General features: G+C 46.0%; 2 protein-coding genes across 2 annotated transcripts in view; one reads left to right on the top strand and one right to left on the bottom strand.

Annotated features, from left to right (window-relative positions):
- Window positions 1-762: 762 nt before the first annotated feature.
- On the bottom strand, window positions 763-8,464 carry EBNA1BP2 (EBNA1 binding protein 2). Its single transcript, XM_045897914.3, has 9 exons — window positions 8,217-8,464; window positions 8,050-8,133; window positions 7,652-7,821; window positions 6,665-6,788; window positions 5,280-5,369; window positions 3,614-3,689; window positions 3,298-3,391; window positions 1,326-1,488; window positions 763-1,219 (listed from the first exon to the last, which is right to left on the bottom strand). Exons 1-9 carry the CDS (start codon window positions 8,280-8,282, stop codon window positions 1,169-1,171), a joined length of 918 nt encoding a protein of 305 aa, XP_045753870.1. The 5' UTR covers window positions 8,283-8,464; the 3' UTR covers window positions 763-1,168.
- Window positions 8,465-8,851: 387 nt separating this feature from the next.
- CFAP57 (cilia and flagella associated protein 57) overlaps window positions 8,852-19,690 on the top strand; it is a 65,915-nt gene continuing 55,076 nt past the window's right edge. The window contains exons 1-4 of the mRNA XM_045895435.2: window positions 8,852-9,008; window positions 13,122-13,438; window positions 14,792-15,078; window positions 16,844-17,051. Of these exons, the coding sequence (XP_045751391.1) occupies window positions 8,852-9,008; window positions 13,122-13,438; window positions 14,792-15,078; window positions 16,844-17,051 (969 nt within the window). The remainder of the gene's footprint in view (window positions 9,009-13,121; window positions 13,439-14,791; window positions 15,079-16,843; window positions 17,052-19,690) is intronic.

Here is a 19,690-nt window from a genome sequence, read left to right as displayed (position 1 = left end):
GAAAGGAACAGAAGAAAAGCTTTAAAAATCAAAATTATAATTCACATTCTAAGATAATAGAATAAAGAACTCTTAGGGGATAAAATGGAAGATGAAAACCAAAATAAGTATTCACTAGATGATTAGAAAAAAGAACAAAAGAAATCTTTTGCCTAAAGTGGAACTAAAATACAAACTTAGATCATCAGAAGGGATTCAAAATGTGACTAACAGAAACTCCAGAATTAGAACAAGGAAAATAGGGAGAAGCTATCCAATAAAATTTGCCAGAACTGAAGATCCAGCATCCTTCCAAATACCCTAACCAAAGAATAAAAACAGGCCCACACCAAGGCATGTCATCATGGAATTTCAGATTGCTGGAAGAAAAGCTTCCAGAGAGAAGAAAGAGAAGGAATGGCAGCAACTTCTCAGAGAGAAGGCAGTGCCTGCAACATTCTCAGGAAAACTCCCCCAGCCAAACTAAAGGCAATTGCAGAAATGTAGGAGTTCCCAAGTTCCCTTTCCTAGGAAGATACTAGAAGATGGTACACGGCAAAAGAAGGCATAAGCTAAGACGGGAATGGATTCCAGGAAATAGTGGGTCCAATCTAGATGGTCTAGAAGAGACAGGGTGAGAGCTGTATGACAGACCTAGGTTGGAGCAGGAAATTATAAGGTGGATAAAATGACATGTGTCTAAGGAAAAATAAGGATATAAAAGGAAAATTAGGCATACAGAAAAATACAAAGTAATAATTAACTCGAGGAAAACCCAAAACCTGTGCCACAAAGGAAATTTTATCATAGTACATCTAGCTGACAGTGATGGGTATTTAAACAATCATAATGATATAAACACTGACTCTTGAGTTATCTAAAATCGCAATACAATTACTTAGAAGGGTGAGGAAGGTGTAAGTTATATCTTCATCTATCATAGAGGAAAGGCAATTTGAATTCAAAGTCTAAGTTATCGTCAATAAATAGCAATCTTACTTAATACATAAAAGTAACTTCTCCATCTTTTATTCCTGAATTTTTAACCAAGATTATATGTTTCTTTGAAAATATTTTAGTTTATTAAAGAACTTTTTACAAAAAGAAATCAACAGAAGAAATCCAACCGGATGGTGAAATCCCAAGTCTACAACCCTTTTTCTCGGTACTTTGTATACAAAGATGCTGCTTAGTGTGTTCTGCTCTTCATTTTCTCTCTTGTCCGTTTTCCAGGTCTCTTCTACGGAAAAAGAAATACCACATGTGGTCACACAGCAGTTTGGCCTTCTGCCCCAAGGAAAAGAAGGGCATGGGTAGCTGTGGGATGGGACCCATGGCTCACTTACATTTGATCCTTTCTTTCCAGGCCTCTTGAGGCCCTTGCCATGAGCCGTCTTGGCCCGGAAGCTGGATACATCATCGTAGCTCTCACGTGTGTTCCACTTGGAGCCTTTCTTCTTTCCACCAAAACCAAACCTCTGGTTTTTATAGCGCCGCTTAGCATTGGGCCTGGAAAAAAAAGCAGGCTTACAGGTTACCCACAACACTACAAATCCTGATGGATCCCATGGCCCACCAATACCCTTAGTTTCCTGTCCTATAAGCAAAAGCTCTTAGATGTTACCGTTACCCATAATCTCATCCTTGGCCCTACATTCTTAACTCCAAAAACTCTCCAGGCAAGCTCATCTACTTATGGTTTTAACCACTAGAGCATGAAGACAAAGCAAGAACCAGGAAAGGATCCACATATATCTTGTGGCTCAACACTTATCCCTGGAAAGCTTCTTCTATTTTAACTAACTCTTGCTAGATCATCCTCAGTTGTTTCTATTCCTTTCAAAGATAGGACATGCAATTAACATTCAAATGTAATAAATTTAAAAACTGGTCATCCCACAGGAATCTCAAATTCAGCATATCCAAAATCACATGCCATCTCCCTTCCTAGACTGGTTTCACCTCCTGTCTATGAACACTGACTCGAGGCTGGTAGTCCTACCATCTATTCCAGCCTCCTAGGCTAGAAACCTGGGCGCCAGCCTTGATTCTTCCTTCTTTCACTCTCTATACCCAACACAATTACTGAGCGCTGCTAATTTAACTTCTTGATTATTTCTTCAACCCGTTTTCTCTTCTCTGCCTGTTACCACTTTCAGCTCATTATCATTGCTCTCTGGACTTTGTAGTAGCCCCCTAATCAGTTTCCCTGCCTCCCTCAGGTCCATCTTTTATACAAGTACCACTGTAATTTTTCAAACACATGACTATGACCTGGTCATTATTTTAAGCAGAGCCTATCAATGTCTCCCTCATTGCCTACTGGATAAAACCCAAGCTTCTTAACAAGGCAAACACTGCCTCTGTGACTCCGCCCAGGTGCCCCTCCAGCTACATCTCACCTCTCCTTGCCCCACACTGCACTCCCAGTGGTACCAAATGTTTGCTGTTCCTCATAGACAAACCTGCTGCTCTCATCTCTATGCTTTTGCTCATCTGTATTCTTCATTCTTGCTAAAATCTGTGTCTCTCCTATTCTCCTGGTTAATTCTTGTTCATCCTTCAGACTAAGCTCAGGTGGGACTCTCCTCCAGGGAGCCGTCCTCACACCCTGATCCCCAGACCGGGTCTGCTATTTCTAAAATATGCTTCCACACTACTTTGTAAATGCCTTTATCATGACATTAATACATTCTACAGAAATTATCATTTCCCCCAGGCCTGGTGTCCAGGGATACATAAAGGTAAACTAGGAAGAAAATAATAATATCCGCCATTAGCCCTTTTAAATCTGCATAATACTATGAGGGCACACAATTTTCTCATTTTCACAGATGAGGCAACTAATATTTAGAAAGGTCAAGTAACTTGCTCAAAGCTACCCAAAATGGCAGATTCTAGACCCGAACCCTAGGTCTGCACTCTTAACCATCATACTGTGAGATGAGGAAATCAACTTTTACTGAGTATTCACTTAAAATGTGCTAAATCCTTAAATCACCCTACTTTAGGTTTTTCTTTTTTTCACAAATTATTTTTTTTTAAGTAAGCTCTATATCCAACATGGGGCTTGAACTCATGACCCCAAGATCAAGAGTCAAATGCTCTACTGAGCCAGCCAAGTGCCCCCTAAATCACCCTACTTTAATCTTCCAAGACTGATAGGGCTAAAAGGACCCATCACATAGGCTTGTAAGCCTTGGTCACAGGCAGCACTGTGCCCTCTCAATTCTTAGGCCACTCCCGTGGAGGTCTTCATTGTGCTCATGGACTGCTTGCCCAGTACCCACCACAAAGCCAAAGCAAAACCCTTTATACCCCTTCTTCATCTGCTGGCCTTTTGCTCCTTCCTTCGTTCTCCGTGCAACAGGTTTCTGATCCCCCTCAAGGAAATCCAGTTTATCGGAAAAGCCTAGGAGTGAAGAGGTACTTTGATCAGCACCAACACATTTTAAGAAAAGCTGAAGTTTCAAAAAAAAGGTTGTTCCTTGCTAAATTAATTTTAAGAGGCACATCCTGCTCCCCACACTGTTCCCAAACCTTAGTTCCAATGCAATCAAGGCTCTAGAGCAGTAGGTGTTAAAATTAGCAGCTGCCCCTGCCCCCCTATATCCTACAAGGGAGATATACTGACCTTTCTGATATTTCTTAATGGCATTCATCATATGTGTTTTCTCTCGCTGCCTCTTCTGAAGAACCTCTGTTTGCACCTGGGACATAAACAAAGGGCTGTCACCCCCACTCCAGACCATCATCACTGCAAGTGTCTCCATCCTCTTGGTAAAAACGCTGTGCTACCACCACCACCGAACATTTACTATATGCCAGAACTATGCTAAGGCTCTAAGTATATTGTTAGTTTATCTTCTCAACTACCCTGTAAAGTAGAAATTCCTATCACCCCCTGAAACTGAAGCACAGAGAGGCTAAGTAACTTGCCTGAGTCACACAACGAGAAAATGCACAGCTGAATTCACACCCCGGAGTCTGCACTCTTACCTCATTACACAATTGTGCCTACAAAACCATAGCAAATCATGCCTAGGTCTACATCCAATTCTCAGATTAAGTACCTAGCCCCTACCGTTAGTAGGCATGAAAAGTATCAACAGAAACAGTCTCCCAAAAAACCAAAAAGAAAAATAGCTGGAAGGACAAAAGCAGATGCTTACACTCAAAGGCAGGGTTTCTCAATCTCAATACTACTGATAGCTTGGACAGGATCACTCTTTATTGGGGCGTGGATGGCCTGTCCTGCGCATTGTAGGACATTCAACAGCCTCCCTGCCATCTACCCACTGATTCAAGTAGCACACTCCCCATCGAGACGTGACACCAAAAATGTCTCCAGGCATTGCTGAATGTTCCCTGGTAAGCAAAATTCTCCCCAGTTGAGAACCACTGCCATGACATTTCCTCAAACCCAGGTCTTTGAGTTGACCTCAGCCATCAACCACCAGATCAACCCAATAAATGCACGGCTGCCCTCCCGCAGAGAACAGGATGCTGATCTACTCTTACTCCGCCGAGGACCCATCAGTGAAGTGACTCCAAATATGGACAGCAGCTCACCACCCCAGATCGTGAATGTTTATGTCCAAAATGTTGACAAAGTCTGAACACTCGTGCTGATCCTCCTCACGCTCACTTCTTCCCACAACCCTGACTTTAACTCCTGTCATCTTCTTTCCTAAATAACCATGAATTAAGAGGAAAAACCAAGAAGGGTTTCCCTAGATTTTACATTAGAACTCAGACAACCATAGTTCAAGCATACAGGTGCCATTTTTCCTCTCAGTTGGATGACAATCAACACTATGGTTCTTTCAAAGACTTTACAATCATCTAGGCCAGTGATTCTCCAGAGCAGGATGCATTTCAGAATCATGTGAAAAGTTTTGGGGGGAAGGGAAGATAATATACACAGATTCCCAGACATTCTGAAGCCTAGAAATCTGTTTTGAAAGATTTCCGCAGGTGATTTTGCTGTGAGGTCAGGTTTAGAGCCCACTGATCCAGACCCACCCCTTCACTGTCCAGATGTGCAAATGAAGTCCAGCAAAATGAATGACTCCTCGGCAGTTACCACGCGCCCCCCCCCCCCCCCCATTCCCTGCTCCGGTGAGACCCTGGTGTCAAGGAAAGATGGTATTTATGGATCCGAGCACACATGCCCCTTCTGTGGGGAGATAATTAACACAAGACAGAACACACACAGGGTACGGAACCAGATCTGACCCCGGCACCCCAGGCTGACAAACACTCGGCCACATCCTATGCCCACACACTTTCCTTCTCACCTTCTTCCCGTATTTCCTAAGTGCTCGCAGTTGCTTCGCCTTTTCAGACTTCTCCATGGCCGCCTGTTTAGCCTGCAGCTTCTGTCGAATCTAAAACACAAAATGTGGTCAGCTTATGTGATTTCAATCTGGGCTGACCACTACTTAGGGTGCACTGGAACGGGAGCAGGTCTTCCCAGTTCTGCAAACTGGGGCTCAAAGAGAACTTGTACATCATGTTTTACACCTGAGGACAAGAGGCCCAAAGACTGAGCGCTCTGTCCAAGATACCAAAAGTATCAGGGACCTGAAAGGGCCTTCCCACTCCCAGTGTGCGGTTCCCTTATGCAGAATTGCCTGCTTGCCATTTTGCCCGGAGAAACGAACTTCTCCCCAACCCTACTGTCTGCAGACTGAGGTCAAACCACCTTGCAGCCTCAGTTCACTTCTCCAATATAGCACATACACGTTAAAAACTCCAACTGGTATCAGGTACCCAGCCTTTTCCATCAGACACACACGTTTCAGTCAAAGGGTAAGCACCTGTCAGGGTGAGTGTACAGAGATGGGCCGAGCTCATCTCTAGATTAGCTTTCCCAAGTACCACTGAGACAAGAACTCCCTAAAATCCAGCTTGAGACCCAACAGAACTACTGGAATAGATCTTAGATTAAATTTTGGCAATTCTCTTCCTCCCAAAGTTAAATGAGGACCAATTCTACCCAACTCTAAATTATACTACATCTGATATTAATTAGTCCCTCATCTTAAAGAAAACTAAGGCCCAGAAAAAAGGAATTGTTTACAAGTTATAGCCCCAGCCCTTGGCAATGGCAGGACAAGAAGTATGTTTCTTCTATACACCATGCCATGACCACACCAGCTAGGAAATGCAAAAGACCATCTTCATCTCTGGAACCACAGTTCTTACAGTACTTCTCCTCTCCTTAAATGTTTAAATTAGGAAAAAATCATCCTTATATTTATCTAATTGGTGGTGACTGGCAGCATGAGTCTGAAGTAGACAGTTAAGACAGTAATTGTCCTCTGACAACTACTTCCCTATTACTGGGCTTAGTCTTTTTAAAAATGTTATAGGAGATGGGGCGCCTAGGTGGCTCATCGGTTAAGCATCTGCCTTCAGCTCAGGTCATGATCCCGGGGTCCTGGGATTGAGCCCCGCACTGGGCTCCCTGCTCAGTGGGGAGTCTGCTTCTCCCTCTGCCTCTGCCTGCCGCTCCCCCTTCTTGTGCTCACTCTCTCTCTCCCTCTTTGTCAAATAAATAAATAAAATCTTAAAACATAAATTAAAAAATAAAAAAAATTAAAATGTTATAGGAGATAAGCCAGCTGACCACACTTGAGTGTAAAGCCTTCGCTTTCCAGAGAAAACCTTTATTTCTTACCTTCTGCATCTGCTGATCAGACTTGGCCATCTCAGCGAAATAGTCACTGGGCCTCTTGGTAGGGACTTTGAGCTGATGGAGGCGGGGTAATACTGCCAGCACCGCAGCCTGGGCCTGCCGGTAGCTGCGGATGGAGGACAGTGTGATGTGGGACACACTGGGAAATAAGCTAAGGGAGAGAGACCTTCTATTCCTTCTCACTTGCCTATCTGACAAGGACAACCTTGGAGTTATCTGTCCATGGTCAGAAAGACTCTCAACATCTGACCTCCACCAGCAAGAACACACACACAAATGAAAATGTAATAAAACCTCATTAACTTGGTATCTAGGAGAAATTTAGCCATACACTCTTTAAAGAGGAAGGGGAGTTCTGCTAAAAATAAGTTTAAGAGAGTGACCACACTAACAGTACCCATTAACTTACAAACTAATACATTATGAATTCTTACGTAGTCACTGGAAAAAGTTCATGTAAGAACCTTCCAGAAGCAAGTTTTTGTTTAAATAACTGAAAGTACAAAAAAACTTGAACACTGAATACTTCAAAATAAAATTTAAAAATAAACTGGACTTTGGATTATAACTGGTGGACCAAGGAGCTCTTCTCTCAAACAGGCACAATCTCCTTTAGCTCTTTTGAGTCTAAAGAAGCCCTCCTGGGTGCCTGGGTGGCTCAGTTGGTTAAGCGACTGCCTTCGGCTCAGGTCATGATCCTGGAGTCCCGGGATCGAGTCCCACATCGGGCTCCCTGCTCAGCGGGGAGTCTGCTTCTCCCTCTGACCCTCCTCCCTCTCATGCTCTCTGTCTCTCATTCTCTCTCTCGCAAATAAATAAAATCTTTAAAAAAAAAAAAAATTAAAGAAGCCCTCCTTCTTACTCTCAGGCTTATGACAACTTCTGAGGAGTACAGGCTCACTACTTCTCCCCCCCTTCCCACTGTCTAGCACAGGGACCCTTAACTCCCACACTTGAAAACAAACATACAAACTCATCTCGCGCTGGAAGTCATCTTCTGGATCAACAGTTTTCTGATCCTTGTTCTGAGGTGTTGACTGAGGTCCACTGACTTCCGGCACGGGACTCAGGGTCACATCAAGCCTTTCAACCCATTCAAGGTCCCGCTTGAATTCAGCCAAACACTGCTTCAGGCCACTCTAGGAAATTCAAACACTGAGCCAGCATGAAGGACACGGGTCAACGGACAAAAGCCCTAACCCCCAACAACCGGGTCGGTAATTGACCGTCCTAGCAATGAGCAGGCTGAGTCTTCCCCGGGACAAGAAGTCAGCACAACACACAAAATAACAAACAAAACAAAGCACAACAGTGTTTGTTGTGAGCATCTCGTGTCCTAGGACCCCCGGCCAGGCGCCTGAGCTCACCACGTCGTTCACAGCCTTCTTCGGCCCCTCTAGCACGACATTGAGGCCTGGCTTCAGGAGTCCTCGGGAAAACGCATCCTGCAACTGCAGGGCACAATCGGCAGTCAGCACCGGGGGAGTGTGGCCCCTCTCCCGCGCCCAGCCCCGCGAGCTCGGCTGACACTTACCTCTCGGTCTGTGACCAGAGAATCATCAGAATCCGAGTCCGAACCTGACAGCGGGGGAGTGTCCATGTCTCAGCGAGCGCGCGCGTCCACTCTAGTCGACAGAGCCGGGTGGCCAGGGGCCCGCGCGGCCGGAAAGGGGCGCCTCTCGTCGCGGCGGCCTGCCCCCAGCCCCTCGCTCTCACGCCGCGGCCCACGTGCCCCAGAGCAGCACCAGCGCTCACTGCTCTGCGCCGCCGCTCAACTTTTCGACCGGGACTTCCGCTTCCGGCCGCAGAAGCACACTTCCGGTTTGCCGTTGCTATAGGAACCGCTCCGGCGTCGGAGAGAGTCAGGATTGCTTGGGACCCGTAGGAGTTCTACCGCTGGATACACGAGTAGTCTGGTATCCGGAGGGAAGAAGCGAAAGGTGGGAGCGCGTAGCTGGGGGTCGCCTGGAGAAACAGGCAGCCGTGAGGAGCGAAGGAGAGGGGAGAAGCAGGAGCCGCGGGCAAGAGGGGGTGAGGAGGGTGCTGGAGGGGCGGGGGGAGCGGAGGAGGGCTCCGGGGCGGGGTAGGGGCGGGGCCAGGCGGAGGGGCGGGGCGTGTCTCCAGCCTCACCAGCTGCGCTGGATGTTCTGCAGAGCTTTGTGGGGTACCATGTCGACCGTGGTGGCTCAGTCGCTGCATGTTTTTGGTCTTCGATCCCACGTGGCCAACAATATCTTCTTCTTCGATGAACAGATCATTATATTTCCTTCGGGAAATCACTGTGTGAAATACAATGTGGATCAGAAGTGGCAAAAATTCATTCCAGGTAAAAAGCCTTTCCATCCTGACACATAAATGAACCGTAGGTGCCAGATATAACCCCATAATCCCAGCAAGGTTACTGAAAGGAAAGTTGTTTTTTTTTTTTTAAGATTTTATTTATTTGACAGAGAGAGAGACAGCCGGGGAGGGAACACAAGCAGGAGGAGTGGGCGAGGGAGAAGCAAGTTTCCCTCAGAGCAGGGAGCACGATGTGGGGCTTGATCCCAAGACCTGGGATCACGACCTGAGCCGAAGCCCGACGCCCAACGATTGAGCCACCCAGGCGCCCCTGAAAGGAAAGTTTTTTGGCCAAATTAAATATACGTGTTCCATCATATGAATCGAATGTCTCAAATATGTTTATCCATTGTAGTGTGGATGGACATTTGGGAAACAATAGTTTTTTTGCTATTACAAAGCATGCCACTATAAAGTTTCTTGCATTTGTGTATGCTCATCCACCTGTGCAGATTCTGCAGGGCACACAGCCAGGACTAAAATTACTGGGTAATATGGTAGTACCAATTTACACTTCCACCAGGATGCATGAGAGTTGCCGTCCCTTCCCAACCTCTCCAATCTTTGGCATTGTCCAACTTCCTAATTCTTTGCTAAGCTAGTGGTTGAGAAAGAGTATCTTGTTGTAGTTTTAGTGTGCATTTCTCTACTACTAATGAGGATGAATAGCTTTTCACATGTTTATGGGCTATTCCTATTTAGTCTTGTGTGAATGTCCTGTTCAAGTCTTTTACCCAATTTTTTTTCTTTCTTTCTTTGGTAATTTTCTTATTGATTTATGGGCACACTTTCTATATTCTCTGTAGAATTCCTCCCACTTTGCGGCTTGTGTTTTCTCCTTCTTTATAGTATCTTGATGAACAGAAATCCTTAGTCTTAATGAAGTAAAATTTATCAGCATTTTTCTTTTTGTGTCTTATTAAAGAACTCTTCCTACCTATTTCCTATTAATATATTCTCCTATATTGTCTCTTTTATACTTTATACTTTTGCCTTTCACCTTTTAGGCTCTGAGTTAGGAAGGTGCTTAGTGTGTTAGGGGAATAGCAAGGAGGCCAATGTGGCCAGACTGGAGTCAGTGGAGGAGTAGGGAGGGGGAGGCAAGATGGAGAAGTACCAGGGCTTTGTAGGTCAAAGACTCTTACTCTGATGAAGTAAGAAGCCATGGGGGCCTTCTGAGCAGAGTAACAGGATCTAACTTATGTTTCAGCAGGCTCTGTGGCTACTGTATAGAGATCAGATTTAAGGAGGGGCAAGGGAGGAAGCAGGAGACCAGGTGAGAGAAGACGCTGGCTTGGAGTGGAGTGGTGGCAGGCAGTAGGGATAGTGATAGAAAAGACTGAAGAAGGAGCAGGTTTTATGGAGAGTATGGGGAGGTTAGTTCTTGACATGGTAAGATTGGGATGCCCACTAGTGAGGCAATGGAGATCTTAAGTGAGCTGTTTGATTTTGGGTCTGGATACAAGGAAGAGAAGTCCAGGCTGGTGATAGAAATTTGAAAGTCATCCACACAGAGATGAAATATAAAGTCACTCAAATATCAGAGATTCTCTTAAGGAGTGAATGTATTTATAAAACAGTAGAACCCTAAAGAGTGCACTCTAGGACACTCCTACCTTTAGTGCTGGGGAACTGAGGAAGAGCCAGCAAGAGTCTTCGAAGGAGTAACCAAACAGATGGGAGGAGATCCATGCAAGAGGTGAAAATATTTCAAGGAGGAGTCCGTCATCAACTGGGTTAAAACAGTGTGAAAGCATTTTACAAGCTCTACAATCAGCCAACATATATTAAGCACCCATTTGGTGTCAGCACTGGCGATTGGATGGATGGATGGATGGATGGATGGATGGATGGATGGATGGATGGATGGGTGACAGAAGGATGGATGGGCAGATGGATGAGCAAGAAAGCCATGGCCCCTGACCTCTAGGAGCTCTCACTATTGTGGAGACATGTATGTATTCAAAGGAGCAGGACTTGAAGATGAGCAGGACATATGCTCTGCCAGGTACGGCCCTGGCGCGAAAGCACAAAAGGAAGGAGGGAGAAGTTTTCCTTTGCCTCCTCCAGGCAGTCTCATCTGTACTTACAGTTTCAGCTTCCCACTGTGACTCTTATCTCAAATCTGCCTTTTCAATCCCAACCAGTCCCTGAGCTTTAGAATCACATACAGCTGTCGGCTAGACCTCTTTTCCTAAATATCCCGCAGTGTGTAGCTCCCACACCGAATATCCAGAACTGAATTTGTCCTTTCCTTTTTGCTCCCTCTCTTCCCTTAAGACCCTCCTTTGCCAGATTGTCAAATACATGATAAAGCTATGATTACAAAAATAATGTAGTGCTGGTTTAAATATCCCAGAAACCCAGGTATATATATTTGTATATGTAAATGAATTTGATATATCATAAAGGTGGCATTGGGAATCTGTGCTGGGACAACTAGTGAGGTATTTGGGAAATGGGAATCACTTTAAATCCTCACTTCATGCCTTTTACCATCCCAAATCCAAGAGGAAGTAAAGACTTTAGGGTTAAAAAAAAAAAAAAGAAATCAGAAAAAAAAAAAAAAAAAAACTAGAACCAAATAAACATAAATAAAAATAAAATCCTTGGATGGGCTGTTTTCAGCAAAAAACAGTGGACGTCATCTTCACCATGACCCCTAACTCCCCCCACCTATCTGTGTTCCTTCCCAGCTGTCACCCCTACTCCCCGTCACCAGATGTCAGTCATTGACTCATTTCTCCCCTTCCCCCAGCCTCACCCAGGCAACTGGTTGGACTTAGCCTTTCTCTCATCTCCCATCCCAGCCTTGTCACTACCCTCCTATTTTTGAAATAATCTGCCCCCTGGTTTCCCTTCCTCCAGGACTATCTCCTGCACAGTTGCCAGAGGGATCTTTCTACGACACACATCTGACACATCCAAAAATCTCTGTGGCATTTCATTTGCCTCCGTGGTAAAGTCCAAGCTCCGAGTGACCTAAAACCTGGGTTCTTTGCTGAGGCACAGTGACTTCCTGCAGCCCTTCCAGAGAGGTCCTGCTGCTGGCCAGACTTGCTACAGCTCCTTGTGAAGCACAGCACAGGGCACATGCGTCAGGGCTAGCGCATCTCCCCTGCCTCACTCACCCTCCCTGCCCTGGGCTTGAATCCGGGCCAGCTTATCCACACAGCACGGAAGGCACAGAGCCTTGGGCTGGTTCAGACACCCAAGAAAATGAACATAATAATAATAAATCCAGTCTGCATTACATTCTTCTTTATACCAATCCAGGCATAAAATATAATTTTTACCATTTTATTTTTTAAACCATTTTATTAATTTTTACCATTAATGGAAGAAGGGGTCCGTGAAAGTCATAATACGGGCCTGATTTCATCTCCCAAATAAAGTATTTGCCACTTGAATCTTGGCCTCAGCCTCTGCTTTCTAGACCACAACTTCTATTCTTGTGCCTGTTACCTCATGGTTGCAAGATGCCTGCGCTAGCTCCAGATATCGCTGACATATTCCAGGAAAATTAGGGGTAGAATGCATCCATGTCTTGTTTCTGAGAAAGCATAAGCTTTACCATAAAGCCAGTCTAGCAGATTTCTGTGGCTGTCTCATGGCCAGAACATCACATAGATGACCAAACCGTGAAAGAGCCTGGGGACTCCAGCCTCAAAAGTAGAGGACTATCGAGTGCTGGTGGCTCCGAGCATAAAGGCCTACCCTATTCCACCCCTCCAGACCCACGTTTGGGTTCCCCTGGCTCGCATGCGATTCTCCAGCCATACCCCACTGTTTGTAGTTCTCCACCATGCTGTTCCCTTTCTCACATCCACACCTTTGCTCTTCCTGCCACCTGCTGCCACCTGGTCCTCCTGGCACTCTTCCCTGACTTCTCCTCCTACCTCAGCCTCAGTGAGGTACCCATCCTTGTCATTTTCCTAATACCCCAGACATAGTGGTACCAAGGGACTGCAGGGATTGACAATTACCATTTCTGTGCCTCTCTCCCATGCGTCAAACCTGCCACCACTGTGCCTGGTTCATGTTGAGTCATGGTGAAAGCACGATGGCCCTCATTATCCCCCTTTTCCTCTGTTCGCAGGCTCAGACAAGAGTCAGGGCATGCTGGCCTTGTCCATCAGTCCCAATCGGCGATACCTCGCTATCTCCGAGACTGTGCAAGAAAAACCCGTCATCACCATTTATGAACTGTCATCCATCCCTTGCCGGAAGCGCAAAATCCTTAATAATTTTGACTTTCCCGTTCAGAGATTTATTAGCATGGCTTTTTCTCCAGACTCCAAATACCTGTTGACTCAGACATCACCTCCAGAATCAAACCTTGTCTATTGGCTGTGGGAAAAACAGAAAATCATGGCTATTATTAGAACCGACTCTCAGAACAATGCTGTCTACCAGGTACCTCCCCGCATAACAAGTATTGTGCAAGTTACAAAAAATAGTAAGAGCTTGATGGAATGCTTTCTATGTGCCAGGAACAATGCTGATTTCATTTGCATTTTTAAATTTAGTCTCTCAACAACCACATGTGGTCTGCATAATTATTATCCTACTTTTATAGATGAGAGAACTGAGGCTTCTAGAGTTTAAGCCTCTCACCTAAGATCACATAGGTAGTGGGTGGCAGGGGCTGGATTCACTGTCTGCTGTGCCTGTCTTCTTTCCTGTAGCCCAGAACTGCTTTCCCAGGTCGGCCCCCGAGATGGATTGAGAACTCACTTTGTCTTACGTCTGGCCTCTTCCTAGCAGCTTTGCTGGGCAGTGGAAAGATTTTAAGAATGTAATGTGAAGTGGTAGATCTTGAGGAACATGTCCATGAAATTGTAGTTACGTGGGGAGTGGAACTTGCCATCATGGTTTGAGGGCAAAACAAAGAGGACCCTTGGGAAGGCTGATTGACTGCTTAGGCAGTGGGTCCCAAAGAGGTTTTATCTTGGTGCAGTCACCCCAGGCTAGGATCTGGTACTCAGCTTTACAAGTTCAAGAACTCAGATCAGCTCATGTTCAGAGATATAGCCAGTCGGTGTCTCAGGAATGGACTCCATTTTTCTCACAAGATGCTGGTGGTTAACCCAGCATGTGACAACCAGAATGCTCCTGTCATTTACCTGGTGCAGTTCCTCCCTAACGATAGAGAACTCGGGAGGTGAAATTAGTTCTCAGAGGTTACTTGGTGACTACAGGATCAGACCAAAGACAGAGAGAGCCAGAAGATTATTTCATCTAGGTCTTGGTGAGGTCAGGTCCAGCATCCCTATTCAGAGTAGAGTACATCCTCCCCAGTAAACATTTATTAGATGCCCACTATGAACCCAGCATTGGGAATACAGAGATGAAGAAACTGTGGCCGGTCAGCTGCTCACCATCTAGTAGGGGTGTAGGTTGACTACTATTACTATATATCCCATTTGGTAGGAGACTGCATAGCTGTCGCTGACATGGTCCCTTTCCTCCTGGACAGGGCATGCAAACCAACCAGACCCCCCTTTTCCAGCTGAGCCTTTGTTCCATTTTGTCAAGACTTGCTTATCTTCTTTTTGGCCTTGGTAAAATGATTTCTGTAGGTTTCCTCGTTTAAGATGCATGGGCCCTACAAACATAATGAATCTGTGCTCTTATCAAATATGGTATCAAAATTTATCATGACTTCATGATGTTTAAAGGATACTCTGAGCTACCTGAGATAAATATTCATTCGTAAAATGAGAAGTAATTCCATCAAGATTAGTTTTATCCTTTCACATTTTACAGGTGAGCTTCAATCCTCAGGATAACACTCAGGTTTGTGTCACCGGAAATGGGATGTTTAAGCTCCTCCGTTTTGCTGAGGGAACCCTGAAGCAAACCAATTTTCAGAGGGGAGAACCCCAAAACTACCTAGCCCACACCTGGGTGTCTGATGACAAGATCATCGTTGGCACTGATACAGGCAGGCTCTTCCTCTTTGAATCCGGAGATCAACGCTGGGAGACAAGTATAATGGTCAAGGAGCCCACCAGTGAGACCAAGAACCTGGGCAAGATCCGGGAATCAGAGAGGTAATGGCACCCCTCTGGGTTGGTGCTCTTGTGAAAATATGCTCGTCATCCTAATAGCCTTATGCCAAAAATAGCCGCCTTTTAAAGTCACTCAGAACCCCCCCACCTTAAAATCGACTCTTTTCATCTTCCCTCTGCCTTTCTCATGTTTGTCTATATTCACGCACAAATTTGACATTTATGACCACAGCCTAGATACAATTCTTTTTATTTTTTATACCTACTCTCATTTTATAAGCATTTCGACTAGTTTTCAAAACCACAGATTTTCAAACAGACATTTTCTAGTGGCTGCCTAATTTTCTGATTCAATTCAATAACTGGCCACCAAGCCCTTGCAGTGTGCAAGGCACCTTGCTAGGTGCTGGGGACATGGGTCCTCAAGGACCTCACAATTTGGAAGGAGCCAGCAGACCCACAAAGAAGTGCAGGGAAGTTGTTGGTAAATCTGACAAAAGCATATGGGGTAAAGTGGGGTCTCGGGTCAAGTTTACCTCTACTACAGCCAATAATAATCATATCTCAAACATATTAGAATGTACCATTGTATGTACTAGACACTGTGTTAAGCACTTTATATGTATTTTCATTTGAGTCTTACCCTATATAGTGCAAATTATTATCATGCCCATTTTATAGACAGGACAATGAGGCTCAAACAGGTTAAGCGACTCACCCAAGATCATAACACTGTCTGCCTGGCTCTGGAGCCTGAGCCCTCCAACACATGGCATATGATAGATTCTTCTTCCTGGGTAACTTTCAGTCCACCGTTTTTCACCATTCCCCACACACATGGGACCTCTCCTTTTTCCGTCGTGATTTTATTAAGAGCTTCCTAATAAGTCCCTCTGTCCTCCAGTTTGCCATGTTCCTAATCCTGCAGTGGGTCTGGTGCTCTAAGAATAAAGCCCAGACTCCTGAACTTGGCCCACATGTTCCTGCTGCTCTGACCCATCTTTACATCTGGGGCATCAGCTCCTGCCTCTGTCCCCCCCACACATGTCTCGTGCACTCTTGCTTCTAGGCTCAGTCCAGTGTAGTTTCCCCTACACCACTCCTCGGGACATATTCACAGACTGACATAATCCTGTTCATTTGGTAGATCAGCTGGGAGTTCTCAGCCTCTGCTCATCTCAGATGGGTGTACCACTTCTATAATTGTCCTCAGAAAACCCTTGTTCCCTGCTGACTGGCTGCTCCCATCCCAGCCATCAGCTCCCCAACGGTCCTTAGCACTTGTCCTCTAGACTCTAAGCTCCTGAGGGCAGGAACTATGTCAGTCTGACTGAGTTTCACAGAGTTGTTAACACAGTATAATTCCCATACATATTTGTTATGTGGAAGGAAGGAGGGAAAGAAGAACAGGAGGGAGGGAAGGAGGAAAGAGAGAGGGAGGGGGGAAGGGAGGAAGAAAATGGAACCCTGTATTCAAATCTCAGCCCTCCTGTTTACTAATTGTGTATCTTGGAAAACTCTCTGAGCCACTTTTTCCTAAACGAAAGGAGGATAATAATGCACGCAACAACCCCAGTAATAATAGTGACCACACAGGGTGGTGAGGCTACCAAATAAATGTGTAACCTTCCAGTCTTTCTTTGGAGTTTGTGTAGCCGTCTGAGGCCAAAGGGTGGCATTTTGGCTATGGGGCTCACAATGGGTGATTTCTCCCACCCCCAAAGACAGCCCTTCCTTCTCATCCCTAGCTGAACTCACCTCGTGGGAACTGTCTCTGTAAACTTTACATGCTATTTTCTTTTTCTAGCCTGATCGAATTTCCAACCATCAGTTCCCCGGTCCCTTCCTATGAACAGGTCATGTTGGCCAGTAGCCACAGCCAGCTGGCCATGCCTCAGGTGTTCGCCCTTGCAGCCTATTCAAAGGGATTCGCCTGTTCTGCTGGGCCAGGCAGAGTTTTACTGTTTGAGAAGATGGAAGAGAAGGATTTTTACCGAGAGAGCAGGGAAATCCGGGTAAGGAGGGGAGGAAGAAGCAGAACTGGGGTTCTCCTGGCGCGTGTTCTCCATCAGCAGAGCACTGACAGGGAGTTTGCTGGGAGGAAAGGGCTGTAGGGTTGAGTGGAGATGAGACTTGAGCCATTTGTCCCTGTGGGGAGTTTTCAGGATAGGGTGGACAGAGTGGGGCTTAAAATTGGGAGGATCTGGATTTGAATTCTGGAAGAGAACTTTGGCAAGTTATATTTTTTCTTTGAAGCTTAGTGTTCCAACAAAAATCATATTATGATATATACTGATACTTAACGTCTGGCACATAGGAAGCATTCGGTAAATGTTTGTGGAATAAGTGATACAGACCGCTATAGAGAGAGAACATCTGTGCTTGGGGAGGATCCAGGAAGGCTCTGGGTGTTTGTGGTCATCTCTGGGGAGGGTCCTAGAGGAAGGGTAACAATTGATGGGAGGGAACAGGTTAGGAATTGCAGGTGGAAGGAACAGGTGAGGCAGAGGCACCATGGACAGGGAGCAGGTGGTGTGTCTGGGAGATCTTCTGCTCCCCGGTGGAGAGGAACTGAAATCACTTGAAAGGCAAAGATGGGAGCTGAGCCTGGTGAAAGATCTCAAATGCCAGCCTGAGGAGTGTGCGTGTAATTCAGCAGACAGCCTGCTTTTGAGCGCAATCTGCCAATGGTGTATAGTTGGGGGGGATTTGGAGGCACTAGGTGTGGGGTGGCTACAAACGCACAGACTGAGCCAGACTTGACTCTGACGTTATCGGTGAAGTGACTCGAGACGAGTTGCTGAATCCAGCAAAACCTGTTTCTTCCTGAGAAAGTAGCCCATCCCTGGTGGTTATCAAAAGGATGAGCCATCACCTGTGTAAATCATGTGTGCAGTGCTTGGTGCTCAACAAATGATAGCAATCACTATCGCCGTGCTTCGGAATCAGTTAAGAGGCTTTGTTACTTGAGCCAAGCAGTACTGAGGTCTAGTCACGGCAATGAATAGCAGGGAAAGTGGGAAGGAAAAGAGCCTTTGTGGAGGTTAAGCCTGCAGAACTTTCCCTGAGTAGACATGGACAGCCAGAGATAAGGAGCTCCCAGAAATGATGCCTTGGCTTGGAGACTGGATGCCTGGGAAAAGATGCCAGTGGTAGGAAAATGGGAGTAGGAGCAAAGTGAGTGGGAACCATGGGGAATTATTAGGAGTTTACATTGCCTACTTCCAAAGCAATTCATTCTTGTTTGATTATTCACTTCACGAATATATGTTGAAGGTTTGCCATGTGCCAGGTTCTATGCTAGGGGCTGGGGTGCAGTAGGGAGAGCAAGTACACTAAGAGCCGGTCCAGAGAACACAGTCAACAGGCAACCAAACGAACATGAACTGATTGTCACATGCGGATCAACACTGTGAAGAAAATAAAGCCAGGAAAAGGACAGGGAGTGAGAAGGTTTCTGTTCTAGAGAGAGTAGCTTGGGGAGGCCTTGCTAAGGAAGCTGACATTTTACCAGGCCCCGGAATAAAGTGAGTCAGTTGGCAATGTGGGTTAGACTTGGGGAGTTAGATCAATATGTACACACAGACACACACACACACATAGACATACACACACACAAACACACACAGCACAGAGTGCTTAGCTTGTGTCTGGTACAGAGCCAATGCTTTGTTTACTATTTTAAGGATTTATCATTGTGATTACTTTCACTACTGCTGCTTTCATTGAAACCCTCATATTAGGCAAAATCACTGACATAAAATATAGAGACGGAGAAGAAGAGGACTGAGGACAAAACTTAGCGTTTCCTAATTTAGAGCCTGAGACAGAATGAGAACCCCGCAGAGGACACTGAGAAGTAGTGGCCATTCACTCACTCATTGAACAGATGGCTGTGGCATACCCACCATGGCCCAGGCTCCGTGCCTGATGCCTGAGATAGATGCACCAGTCATGGCCGCTTCCCCCAAGGACCTCCCTGTCTCTAGAGGAGAACAGCAAGGCAGCACTTACTCTTTTTTTTTTTTTTAAGATTTTATTTATTTATTTGAGAGAGAGAGAATGAGAGAGAGCACATGAGAGGGGGGAGGGTCAGAGGGAGAAGCAGACTCCCTGCTGAGCAGGGAGCCCGATGTGGGACTCGATCCCGGGACTCCAGGATCACGACCTGAGCTGAAGGCAGTCGCTTAACCAACTGAGCCACCCAGGCGCCCAAGGCAGCACTTACTCTTTCGTTGAGCACTGCTACGCACTAGGTACGATGCTGGGCACTGGGACGCAGACAAGGTCCTCAGTCTGTGGGTTCCCATTCTACTTTACACAGTGTGATAAATGCGGCAGCAGAGGACAGCTCCCTGGTGAGCACAGTGAGGTGAGACTAGGGCCCACCCAGCCCAGGGCAGGCAGGGCAGGATATTTCTCCCTCCCAGAGCCCTCACTGTGCTGGCAGAGCTGGGGGCGTTGACTATGGGAAGAAGGAATAGGGGGTATACAGGAGGACAGAACTCCAGGCAGGGGGAGGGAAACATGAGAGCCTGGTGTCCTGGCCCCCAGGGAGGCAGGTGCTGCCATCACTGCAACAGGATCTAGAAAAGTCAAGAAGATGAGGACGGAGCAGGAGCCTCTGGCTCTGGCAAGAAGGAAATTTCTAATA

The sequence above is a fragment of the Mirounga angustirostris genome, unplaced genomic scaffold (assembly GCF_029215605.1).
Source record: "Mirounga angustirostris isolate CCGP_5_RB_7025 unplaced genomic scaffold, mMirAng1.0.hap1 SCAF_4, whole genome shotgun sequence".
Lineage (NCBI taxonomy): Eukaryota > Metazoa > Chordata > Mammalia > Carnivora > Phocidae > Mirounga > Mirounga angustirostris.
This window is presented reverse-complemented; position numbering and strand designations above follow the sequence as displayed.